The sequence below is a fragment of the Cynocephalus volans genome, chromosome 7, assembly GCF_027409185.1.
Source record: "Cynocephalus volans isolate mCynVol1 chromosome 7, mCynVol1.pri, whole genome shotgun sequence".
NCBI lineage: Eukaryota > Metazoa > Chordata > Mammalia > Dermoptera > Cynocephalidae > Cynocephalus > Cynocephalus volans.
This window is the reverse complement of record NC_084466.1, coordinates 133,939,301-133,952,166: the sequence shown is the minus strand read 5'-3', so window position 1 is coordinate 133,952,166 and position 12,866 is coordinate 133,939,301. Positions and strand designations below refer to the sequence as shown.

General features: G+C 40.6%; 1 protein-coding gene across 3 annotated transcripts in view; it reads right to left on the bottom strand.

The window, feature by feature from the left end:
- The window catches only part of CNNM2 (cyclin and CBS domain divalent metal cation transport mediator 2), a 145,220-nt gene that overhangs the window by 5,834 nt on the left and 126,520 nt on the right, over positions 1–12,866 (bottom strand). For 2 of the 3 annotated variants that reach the window (XM_063102678.1, XM_063102679.1), the window contains exon 5: positions 2,728–2,821. In XM_063102678.1, the coding sequence (XP_062958748.1) occupies positions 2,728–2,821 (94 nt within the window). Of the gene's footprint in view, positions 1–2,723; positions 2,822–12,866 lie in introns of all 3 variants that reach the window. The other variant, XM_063102680.1, reaches the window with a different exon arrangement.

Below are 12,866 nucleotides of genomic sequence, written 5' to 3'. Positions count from 1 at the left end.
TTGCCCACACCCAATACTCACCCCACAGCTTACAGCCTCCCTACCTGTGGCAAGCAGTTATTCAGTTCTTTACATTCCTAATTAGTCTTACTGTAATTTTGACCCAATGTATTTTTTTCTTTTTGACCTGATGCTTTGAATTACTTTGGAATGCTTTCAAATTTCAAAGTAGAGAAAAGTAAACAAAGAACACAGATTTCTTGAGACTGGCAGACCAGAGTCATGCCCACCACTGCTTGGACAGGGAGCCGTCGGTCCTGCCAATTCAAGAGTCCCATGAACATGCACAGCTGGGCGGGTCTTGAGAACCAATTGTAGGTTTTTTTCTAGACAGCTAACATTAATTAATAGAAACTTTACCTTGAGATACCTATACTAATTATACCTCTCAATGAATATACAAAATCCAAAGTTGTAGTTGTAAAGGCAAGTAAAATACTAGGCTTAGGAATATAGAAGATGCTATTAATGAAATTCTTCTTTTTTAGCAGTTCCAAACTAGGTGAGCAAGCAGTCCCCCAGGCTTCCTAGAGAAGGGCTGCCCTTCAGGTCCTTTTCTGAATGAGATTTGTTCTTACATTACAGTTCAATATGAACTGGGCGAAATTCAAATTTCAAGCACCAGTAATCAATAAAAATATACAATTTACTCTTCTAACTTTCTTTTCAAAGTCACCTTATAAATATGGTTCTGCTAACCTGGGGCTAATTTCAGGTCAGTTGCCAATGACAGTCATAAGTACCAACACCTTTCTGCTATGCCAACATTTCCTCTTATGCTTTAAAGGCTATACAGCACATGTAAGTACCACAGCATTTTATTCTTCCAATAATCATATGAGGTAATATTATTACATGCTTTTAATAATGAGGAAACCAAGGGCCTCTCTCAGTGTCACACCCCATTATGTGAAGGAACCGAGGCTGTAACCCAGGTCCTCATGCCTTTCTCACTGAATAGTGGAAAGGGAATATCACCTTCAAGTTTACAACAGAAACCTTCTAATTGAATAGGGCCATGTTCACACTGGGTATTGGTCAGCAGCTGACAAAAGGGTCACTGTCCCTACAGGACTCAAAACCTGCACCAGAATAGTGAGAAGATGCATCTGCAGCAGAGAAGGTTTAGAAATATGAGAGAATTCTTGGCATTTCACTGGCTTTCTCTCTGTAACGTTCTTGGGTCCTTCAGACTACTGGATGGCACAGCAGATGAAGACCAATGTCACAAAAAACAGATTTGTCTGGAGGTATCCCCTCTCCTCTTAAGACTGGTTTTTGCAAGTGAGAGTGTTCTTTTAAGGTTTGAGGTTTGTAAAAGCTTCCTTGGACAGCATGTCGTTTGGTATTTTGGCCACAAGATGGCACTCCAGTACCTCTGTTCACCTGCCTGACCTGTTTGAGCCTAGCAAATAAATGCACTTGGTAAAGCAAGCAATGCAAACAGGGACCATTTAATTACTACCCTCAAGAAGTGAGCCCAAGGGCTAGCCGTGGCTCACTTGGGAGAGCGTGGTGCTGACAGCACCAAGTCAAGGGTTAAGATCCCCTTACCGGTCATCTTTAAAAAAAAAAGGAAGTGAGCACACCCACCAGGTATCTGTGTTCATTCTCCTTCATCTTGGAACTTGTGCTCAAAGAACTTAGTCCCCCACGGCATGTGCACCCTTAGCTGGCTGACTCAACCGGCCAGCTCTCTAGGTAAGAAGAGCTGGCTACAGGCAATAAACATACAGTAACAACCTCATTCATCCTCAGAAAAATGCAAATTAAAACCTGCCAAATAGTTAATATTTAAAAGACTCAACAATGCAAGATGTTGCAGATAGAGAAACTGGAACCCTCACACAGTGCAGGCAGGAGAGTAAACTGGTACAACCACTTTGGAAAACTCTTGGGCTGAAGATGCACATACCCTGTGACCCAGCAATTCCAGTCCTAGGTATATACCCAATACAAATGAACACGTGTTCACCAAAAGACGTACAAGAATGTTGATAGCCACACAATTCATAGTAGCTCTAAACGGGAAACTACTCAACGTCCATCAGCAATAAAAAGGATAAATGCCTTGTATATTCACACTACACAGCAACCAGAAGAAATAAAGTTTAATCACACCCAATACAGGTGAATGTGACGAGCATGACACAATGAAAGAAGCCAGACTCGATATAATACATGTTGTGTAATTCTACTTATACAAACTTTTTATTTATATATAAAAAAAAAAGGCAAAACTAGTCTATGCTGAGTAGTCAAAATAGTGGTTACTTTTGGGGAATAGTGACTCAAAGGGGTTCTGTGGGGTTGGTGATGTTCTGTCTCTTGATCTTGGTGCTGTTTCACATGGGTGTGTTCATGAGTTTATGAAAATTCATGGAGGTGTATATGATTTGTACAGTTTTTCCTGTGTATATGATATAATTTAATAAAAAGTTCAAAAAGGTAATTAATAAGGTCAGCTGGCAAGTACAGACAGAAAGATGACAGTAAAGGACATAGTTACCCTTGGTAGCTGTGCATTCAACCAACCATGGACTGAACCAAATGTGGAACCCACAGATATGGAAGGGGACTATACTACACCATTTTATATAACGGACTAGGGTATCTGAGAATTTTGGTATCTGTGGGGGTTCCTGAAACCAATCCCCCCGGATACTGAGGGATGACTGTACTTCCTAAAACCTGGCCCCGCCCTGACAGGCTGAGACCGAAACTCACCTGGAGAGGCTGTAAGGGCCATCACACCATAGTATGAAAAAGCACTTGCTTCAAACTTCATGCCTTCTTTCCCAGCTTCTACTTCCACTTTCCCCTAGAAAGAAAAGGGGAGTATTTTCAGTCCAGCTGCATGAATCCAGATGCACACTCTATGCAAAATCTGGTCATTCCTCAGACTTCTGTCTAAATTCCTTTCCCAACAAATAATCCCAAGGAGGTAAAACTTGAGGTCATCTTTCCCACTTAGATAGAGGAGTCGATTAATTAGTCTTAAATATGAAAACTGGATTTAGCTGGATATGTAGAAGTGACTAAAAGTGTGGTGTTTAATTTCTGTGAATCCACTTAACATTTTCCCCCAACATCTTCAGTTCTTGGGTTCGTCAGGAGCCCTCTAGTAATAAAAAGATGCTCCAACTCTGGCTCCATCAGGGAGACAAACACTGAGAAGATGCTCAGTGACGGTTGTCCAAGCTGGCCTGCAAGAGCCAGACTTGGGGCAGAATCAGGGCCAAGGCTCAACATGGTTTGAGGCCATGGAACAGAGAGGAGCGAGCTGGCTCCCAGAGGCAGGACCCACCCTCATCTCCCAAGCACAGTGTCCTGACCAACTGAGAAGACCCCTTGCAGCCAATGCCTTGTTGTCCAGACTCTCTGGAGGCACTTTCTGCACCAGGGTACCTTCTCACTGTACTGGAAAAGCACCATGACAATGTCTCCTTCCATCAGAACAAAATCCCCCTCCCCCCAAGGTTTTCCTGTTTCTTCCCTTTCTCTAACTTCTCTTCTTTCCCCTTTATCAGTTCTGCTGGGACATGCTGTGCCTCATTCATCCCCGTCACCCTAGGGTCCACTATAACACCTTCATGGGTAGGTGCTCGATATGCATTTTCTGGGCTACTGAAATAGTCTCCTGAGTTTCACTTCTAGATTTCCAAGCCAAGGGTCAGAGAGGCTCTTGTTCATATTGCCTATTGAACAGGAACTGTGCTAACACTTCAGTGCTTTATTAATTCACTTAATGGTCACCACTCTATGAAATAGGCACAATTATCCCCCTCTTACAAATCAGAACAGGGTTCAGAAAGAGTTAGTAACCAAATAACAAACTCTTAACCAATATGCTATACTATTCCCCCTACTGATGCAAAGTCTTATTTTGATCACTTGCTATTTAGTTATTCTATATTAAATTCCCAATTATGAAAGACCCTTCTCTAATCACTTATTCAGAAGACCATCTATTGCCTCTCTTTTAGGTTTTCCTTTACTCAGTGAAAATATTGGTTTTACCTATCCCCAACCAATTCTCTTGCTATAAGAAAGGCATTTAAAACTCCACCGGTAATATAAAACCAACCCACAAACAAGCAGGCACTGACCCCGACCCCCACTCCCATGCAGGCAGGGCCCTACAGGAGATGCCAGAGCTGTGGGAAGACAGTCCTGGCCCTCCGGGAGCTTCCCGTCCAGCAGGTAGAGGAAAGCACGTGAGAACCAATGACGCAGGGCAGTAAACCAAAGATCCACGTGAGGAAAGAGACAATAAGAATATAAGGAATTTTTGTTTTTTGGGTTTTTTTAAAGTTTACTTCCTGTTCTTGTATAAAGACAAATTTTATACAGGAAGAAAAAGCTAAGGGTGAGCAGGATTTGGTTGAAGAAGAGAAAGGGAGGGTGTGAAGGAAGGTGTGGGCAGGTGGCAGCAGCGGCCAGGCTCGCCGGGTGGCACGGGGAGCGAGCTGAGTCTGGAGGGCAGCTTGGTGACCAGCCTCGGCGGTGGCCCTCCCCAGATGGCGGGCTGGGGGTCAGCCTCCTGAGCAGAAGATGGTGAAGTCCTGACTTCCGCTAGGGGGTGGCCGTGGAACTGGGAAGAGGTTGCTATGAGAGAAGCTATGGATAAGGAGTCAACATAATTTGGTGAAACCATTGGGGAGAGAGAAACATCACCAGGTGAGAGGGAGCCAGTAATCACAGAAGTCTGCTCTGAGCGACGTGAAGAGCGGGGACAAGCGGGGACAAGCTGGGGGGGGGGGGGACAAGCTGGGAAGGGCTGCAGCAGCGGGGCCGGGAGGAGAGAACAAATTCCACATCAGAACAACGCCTTTTGAAGAGGCTGGAAAAGGCAGAGATGGAGGAAAGAAGGCTGGGGGAGAGGTCAGAGCTGGAGATCTGAGAGTGGAGAAGAGAAAGTACACGGAAAGGGAGAGGGACCAAGCTGTCACCTGTGACTGGGAGTGGATGAACCAGAAATTGAAATGGGACCAAAGGAACAGACAGGAGAAGCCAGACAGCTGGATCACCACCGAAACCAGGAGAGGCAAGAGTCCTTGAAAAAGGGATGGCCAGTGGCATCAGATGCCACTAGGAGGTCAGGAGAGGACCATGAGTGATGAGGGCACCTTCAGAAGCACTTGCTGCCCCCGGAGAGGACGAAGGCAGACGCAGGGAGCAGGGGGCAGGCAGCAGGAGGCCACGGTGGCGGGGCCACACACTGGGGGGCTGCTCGGGACTCGGGCCCAGATGGACATCAGCATGGAGGAGGAGAGGTGGCAACTGAGAAGCAACAGCCAGAGAGAACAGGGTGCCAAGCAAAGGGACCGAAGTCAGAGGAGGGCCGCTCAGGAGACAAGGAGAGGAAGAGGGAAGACAAGGTGGCAGGGACCCAATGTTCGGGAATGGCGAGTGATAAAAACAAAGCACCTGATGGTGAATCTCCTCTCAGTCACTTAGCCTTCTCTTCTTGGACTTGTGTCAGACAGTTAACATGTATGTATATGCTACCTGAAAATGCCCTGTAATTTGGACTCTCAAGAGTGGCTGCCGGACCACCTCTGCCCTGAACTTTCATGCAGAAAACAGGAGAAAAACTCAAATGCAACAGAGCCTTACACTGACTTCCAACTCTACGGATCTCCAGCTGACCAGGATCATTTGTTTTACAAGTTACAGGGCCTTTGAATTCTGTGTCCCTGCAGAGGGGCGTCAGTTCACAATTCTTTTGTGATAAACTCTCAGAACCAGCAGGGCAGTAGCCACTACCAAAACAAGACTGAAAAATAGTACTCTATCTCTTGGAAAAGAGCTTGTTCCTGGGGCAGTACTCACTACTCTGATGCATGGAACCTCTGCCTAGCAAATTCTAAGGCAGAGATTCCAAATACTGATGTCTGGCTCCCACTCTCAGCCATTCTCTTTAGTAGGGGGTGCAACCTGGGCATTAGGATTTTAAGAAGCTCTCTAGCAAGCAGCAAGGTTTGGGAATCATTGCTTTAAGGCTCTGTTTGTGAATGACTGCCTCGGCTCTATAACTCTGCGTACCCTGGCCTCTCATGAGACTCCTTCACAGGCATAGTGGCAGTAAGTCTGCTAATTAAACAAGGACTGCTGCAGAAAGATTCAAAGCTCTAGACTAAAGCCATTCCCGCTGATGTCTCCCCTGTACTTAAAACAGGACCCCAGGCAGGGGAGGATCAGCTATCTTTCTTCTGGGTTCTACCTGGTCTAGATCCATCAGGCTACAAGGTAAATATACTAGGTCAGTGGTTCCTAGACATTTGGATTCCAAGAACTAGTAAAAAGCATCTCTGCCCCAAAACTGGGGACAGACATAGGGTTGCCAAATTTTTATTTCATAAAATAAAGATATTTTTTAAAACAGCTATCTACTGTTACCATTTCATAAAAGACCAAACATTTTAACCCCCCAAATTTAGAAAATATATAATTTCAGAATAAAAGGTCTTCAAACTGGATACATATAGCTTTACTTAACAACAAAAAAACTCCAACTATCTTTTTCTCATTTTGTCTCAAACTGGCAAAAACTTTGTCAAAGTATCAGTAGTGAGGAACCACCACACACTAGATTAATTTTACTTTATTTATAAAATTGTAATAGATTAAAGGATCCCTGCATTTCTTTCATTCTAATAATCTATGATCCTACAATGCTAAGTTTTAATAACTGCCCAACCCTACAGCCCTCGCTATGGAAGTTAAGTTTTTCTGTCAAGCAAGTTTTAGAAACATCCAGTAAACACATCTTTTATCCATTTATGTGTGTCTGTGATTCCAAAAAGTGATCATTTTCAAATAAACCTCCCAGTATACACAGTACAGCCATCCCCATGAGGAAATGGCTTACTTGCTCAAAATCACTCAACGTCTTCTCAGATAACTTTTTCCATGTAAGGAAGGAGCTACATATCAATTTTACTTCTGGGACATTCATAAACTTACTCTGCTCTAGCATATTCCTCCCCAAATCATGACAGGACATGATAGACTCCAAGCATTCCCAAAGGGAACCAGGGCTTCACATTTGTAAGCTGACATATCAGGAAGGAGGCTTCACTGCACCAAGCAAAGCTGGCTTCCTGTGTCAAGTTTCTGTCACAGAACCCTACCTTTCTTTGGACAAAAAGGTATTATAAAGCCTCTCCTCCAAATTTCTAAGTGTTCACAAAGACTAAATTTGTCTCATGCCCTAGCTGGCCTCAAAGTGGAATCCTCCGCTAGCCTAGTCAGTGCCACACAGCAGCATCACTGAATGCCACAGACTCCTGGAGACTGAAGATCCCTCAGCTACTGTACGCTGAGCAGCTACTTGGCCTCCTGCTCACTCTTGAGTTCTTTTTTTGTTTTGTTTTGCTTTTGTTTTTTTTAAATAACTACACAAAGTACTCAGTGGGGCTTGACACCCCAAAGGAAGTAATTAAATGCCAGGGGCACAAACATCAGGCTGTGTTCACGAGCAGTCCCTGCAAGAGGGGAGAACCACTCAAAGACGTCCATGCACGGCCTATGTGACTCTGGAATGCAAACGCTCTCTAACAATGTTTTGCAATTTGGAGTCTGCCAATGTAGTCCTGGGACTCTGCAGGTTTGCTTTGTAAATGTTTAACTTTTAAAAATTTCAATGGTCAAAAATTAATTTATACACATTTTGGACCATCTAGTTGACCATCTCTAGCCAAGTGCCACCACCAGATGTCAGGGCCAGCACTTGCCTTAGCGTTCTCAAGTAGTTCTACTTGAATCACCATGGCTAAGCCTTGCTACTCGATCACCTGGGAGCTTGCTAGAGAAGCAGCATCTCAGACTCCACCCCAGACCTTCTGAGTCAGAATCTGCATTTGAACAAGTTCCCCCAGTGATTCCTATGCACATTAAAGCGTGAGAGACATTGTGTTAAAGAGAAAGGAATAGAGTGGGACTTAACATGGAAATAATTCAGTCAGATCCAGTGGAGGCCAAATAATAGCACAACACATCGTAGGCACACTCAAAGTAGCTTAAGTTCAGCAAAGGGTTGGAGGGTTCCCTCATCCTGAGCACACAGAGGCCACGGTGTGCTGACTGCAAAGGGGCCTGTAGTACAGCATCCCTGCCACAAGTCTGGGACAGCCAAATGACATCATTTACACTTCCAGAAGTTAATATCAATTTGCAAATTTATTTGGGATTACAGTTTTATATGAGTTTTAAGCAGAAGGAGCTTATAGTTTTATATTTGTACCTATCTAAAGTAGTATAATTTTAAAATTATAGGGTCAATGTTGGAATCCAAGTAATTTTTTTCTTTAAAATGGGTGGGTTATCTGTATGTGACTCAACCTTGATGATCCATTATTACACTGGAACACATAGACCTGAAACTAAAAAATCTGTGAGAAGGTTCAGTATTGAGAGCTTAAATTCTTCTTCCAATAGCAGGTGAAATCATATTAATATTGTCAAGGGCTGTAGAAATTCTAAGATGCCACCTGCCACCTCCACAAAGGAATGATTCTCCTCTGTAGGGAAGAACCCCTTTTGAATCCATGTCAGAAGCTCTAAAAAAGTGTGCATGGGGTATTTGGGAATAAACAAAAAAGAACGAATGAACGAACATGAATCTCAGGCATAAAATCAACAAGAAAAGCTAACTCCAGAAAAAAAAAAAATGTATTCCTCTCTGTGGATCATATAATTGGTAAAGAAAACAGCGATTCCTTTTGTTTTCCTTATATTTTAATATATTTCCTTGTATATTTCCTAATTACTCCTTATATTTACTAAAATCATAATCTGGTTATGTTCCATAGAAGAGCAATCATTACTTTTTTATTTGCTTATTTAGGCATTTTACTCCCTCAAAGGGCCAACAAATTCTTTACTGTAAAATACCAACTGTACAAATTATACAGTGGCCTATTACTCTTTGAGTATTTTTTATTAGGAAAACGGTTGATAACAGTTATAATTACTGTGCACACACTATTTTTTACTTGACATATTTTTGTATATGCTTTCTACTTTTCATTACTACTTAATGATCTGTCATATCATATCTCAATTTGATTAGCTATTGGACATATGAACTATTACTACTATTTTATAATTAATAGATCTGCTATGAATATATTTGTAAGATAGCTTTGTAAAACAATGATTTCTTTAGATGTGAGGCTGCCGGTTTAAGGCTATGATCAGTTCACAGCACTTTTTCTTTTCTATCCACTATTGACAGTTTTTCAGATTTTTGTTTGTTTTCTAAAATCAAGAATAGATGGTTAGCTTTTTTTTTTTTTTTAAAGATGACCGGTAAGGGGGTCTTAACCCTTGACTTGGTGTTGTCAGCACCACGCTCTCCTAAGTGAGCTATGGGCCGGCCCCCGAGAACAGATGTTTAACTTTGTCAATTGCCTTTCTATTGATATAAGCATAAGGATTTTTTTTTTAACTACTTTCCTAATTAATGTGGCATATTTGGGGGGTTTTGTTCTTATATTAAACTAGCCCTGCCTACAATAAACCTAATTCGGTCACAGTCACAATGAATCTCTTTGGAGATGTTTTTGCTCTCTTTTTATTCAGAAATTGTACATCAATGTTGACAAGTGAGACTGTCTCACAATATTATCCAGAGGTTAGGATTAAGCCCATATTAGCCTTAAAGAATGCATTTGGCTATCATTCCATCTTGTTCTATTTCTATAATACAGAAATTATGAGTTCTTTAAAGTTTGAATTATTTTTCTAGCAAATCCTTTAATACTAGCTGCCTGGAGTGGAGACAGAACTTTTCATTTTGTTTTTTCTCTTTTATCATATTAATTATGTCAACAGAATACTGACTTTGTTAATCTTTTAAAAGAACCAAATCTATTTCTTAATGATTATTTATTCACCTAAATAGGTAGTACATGCACATGGTAAGAAATTCAGACTATGTGAGGGAGAAGTCGGTCTTCCTTCCACTCTGTTCCTAGGCCTCCAAAAGTCTCCTTCCTCAGAAGGAATCACTGTTACCAGTTTCTTGGGTAACCTTCCAGAGACATTTCATAATATATGCATGTCTGTGCAAAAGAAAAACAGTTTTTTCCTTTTCCACAAATGAGAGCATATTATATACTCTGTGCCATGCCTTTATATAACCTATGTAAGATAATTTATCACAATTTTAATATGGCTTAGTACTTTTCAATTTTGTACTTTTATTTCTAATTTTATTTCATTATGATCTATGCAGGTGGTTTTATAAAACTGCTATCTTTTATATTTATTAGAATGTACACTGACATTGTGACATAGATCAGTTTTTATGAAAGAGTCAAATAAGCTTTAAAAAAGTGTTTCTCTGGCTCTTATGTTTAATTTTCGTCAAATCTGTTAATTTTATTTTAGTAGTTATTCAATTTAAAACTATTACACTTTTCTTGGTATACTTGCTCTTTTATGATGGTAGAAAAACATTTCCACCACAATCATATTCCTATCCATTTCTACTTTAATATATGTATTTTGTTAAGTTATTTAAGCCATGTAAAGCCAATGAAGGTTTTTTTCATGATTTATTGTGCTTTTATCATTGCCCTCAGTAATCCCTCAATACGTTTTAGCTTAAAAATCTACTTTTTCAGATAAAACTTGAAGTGTTAGCATTTTATGCACTTATAGTGGGAGAAACGTACACGGTAACTTACAAATATTCTTTTAATTAAGTTTACTTAAATCATTTGCTGTGAATAAATTAGACTTTCTTTCATCTAGCTTAATCTAAAAAATGATGTGTTTCTATTTGTAATTATATTCCCAGCATCAACTACCAGAGTATGCAGAAGAGGGCATCTCACTAGTACTGAGGCCAGGAAGGGAAAACAGATATTGTTACTTTCTTCTGATTTAATGCTCTTGAAATACAGCGGCACATGCTCAATAACCTGGCATGAATTTCCAATGTCAAATTAGTGACATTTTAGGGAGTGATATACTTTGTAAATGACCATAGCTATGCTAGACTGGCTGAGGGTGTTATGGCACCGCCTTTTGTCATTCTCTAGTTACCTCAGGCAATTGGCTAGTCTGCAAGAACGTGATTTCCACCAGACTCTACGGTTTACCTTCCACAAATCCTGTTCTCATCAAGCACACACACAATTTATAAAATCCCCATGACATCACTAGTTCAACAGTTCAAAAAACTTGTCACATTTATAGAAATATTTAACATGAATGAGCAGTAAAATACAGGTACATACATATAAATGCCTTATCAAAAGTATCTTTATTCAAAATATTTACTTGCAAATGGACAGGGATTATGAAGTCCCTTTTCAAAAGTTTATTTTCAGATTGACGGCTTTCTCATCTAGCAATAGAGCATTACTGAATCACAACTTCGTACATGCTAATTATATAAAAATGGACAATCGAAAGCCATATACTTTCTAATATTACCACTGAAATTCATAATGTAAATCCTCAAAATTCTCTTAAATAACAGCCTTTAATATAATTCAGAGTTCTACAAGTTTAAGGAATATTCACGTGTAGCTTTTATAAGAAACATGAATGTTTTTTTCCCTCATTGCAGGAAGTACATTACATTCCCTATAGTGCCCTCAGAGTTTTGAGCTTGTGTATCTCCAGAGAAAAAGAAAAACAATTGAATAGGCTAAGGTTAGTAGAAGAATCAGGGTACTGAATTAATAAACCTGCAATCAGAAGTTTCTGAGAAAGCTAAGAAAATGACATGTAACCAGTTAATCCATGGCATTTTTCTACTCACTCCTGCTTCCAGACACCACGATACTGGCTGAACGTGGGGTCACACATGAACACAACACTTTCCAGAGTTTCTGACATCGAACATCTGATAAGAGTTATTTTCAAGTAAAAAGAACCTTCTTAATTCATTTAGATAATTGGGGCCCTGCTGGACTCATGTAAGTTTTAGGGCCTAACAAGCACTAGTTATACTCTTATAACGATACCTCCAATTCATACCTAGGAAGTAACCAAGAAATATGAGAAAGCTTAAGGGGCCAATATTTGTGTTTTGAAACAGATTTCCCATAAAAGCAATTCTTCAATAAAGAAGTTTAAGAAATCAATAAAGCTAGCATTTTATGTACTATCCGTCTTGGGCTCCACACCAAAGAGAGTGCTCTGTTAAGTGAAACTGTGTTATAACAAGGCCTCCTGTCAACTCAAGCACCAAAGCCCCTCAGAGAGGGTTCAGGATGGATTGACCTTCCCATCTTATAGAGTGGGTTATGTCACAGTGAGAAGAATTAGTCACCACTGCCATGAGAGGCTGCAATTATTATACCAGTTCCTCTGTAGAGCAGAATCTGGTTAGTAACCGGGAATAAAAACAACAATAAATGGATTATTTTGATGGTGTTAATGGAAGAGATACTAAGATCTCTTTAGGAAGTTGTGTAAGACCAAGTCCTAATGAGGGAGGGAAAAAAGAAAAGACGATAAAAAGAGGAACCCATGACACTTAAATTCAAACACCCATGAGATTTGGACATGTACAGATACTTTCCCAAACTCTTCAAAAAGTAAAAACGATGGAATGCACCATTCTTCATTTGACTCAGCACCTCAGTAATACTAAGTGCCTTTCAATACTGGAGATTTATTTTTTATTATTTATTTATTTATTTATTTTTTTTTTTTAAAAAGATGACCAGTAAGGGGATCTTAACCCTTGACTTGGTGTTGTTAGCACCATGCTCAGCCAGTGAGCTAACCGGCCATCCCTATATGGGATCCGAACCCGTGGCCTTGGCGTTATCAGCACCACACTCTCCCGAGTGAGCCACGGGCTGGCCCCCAGTACTGGAGATTTAGTTAACTGATGA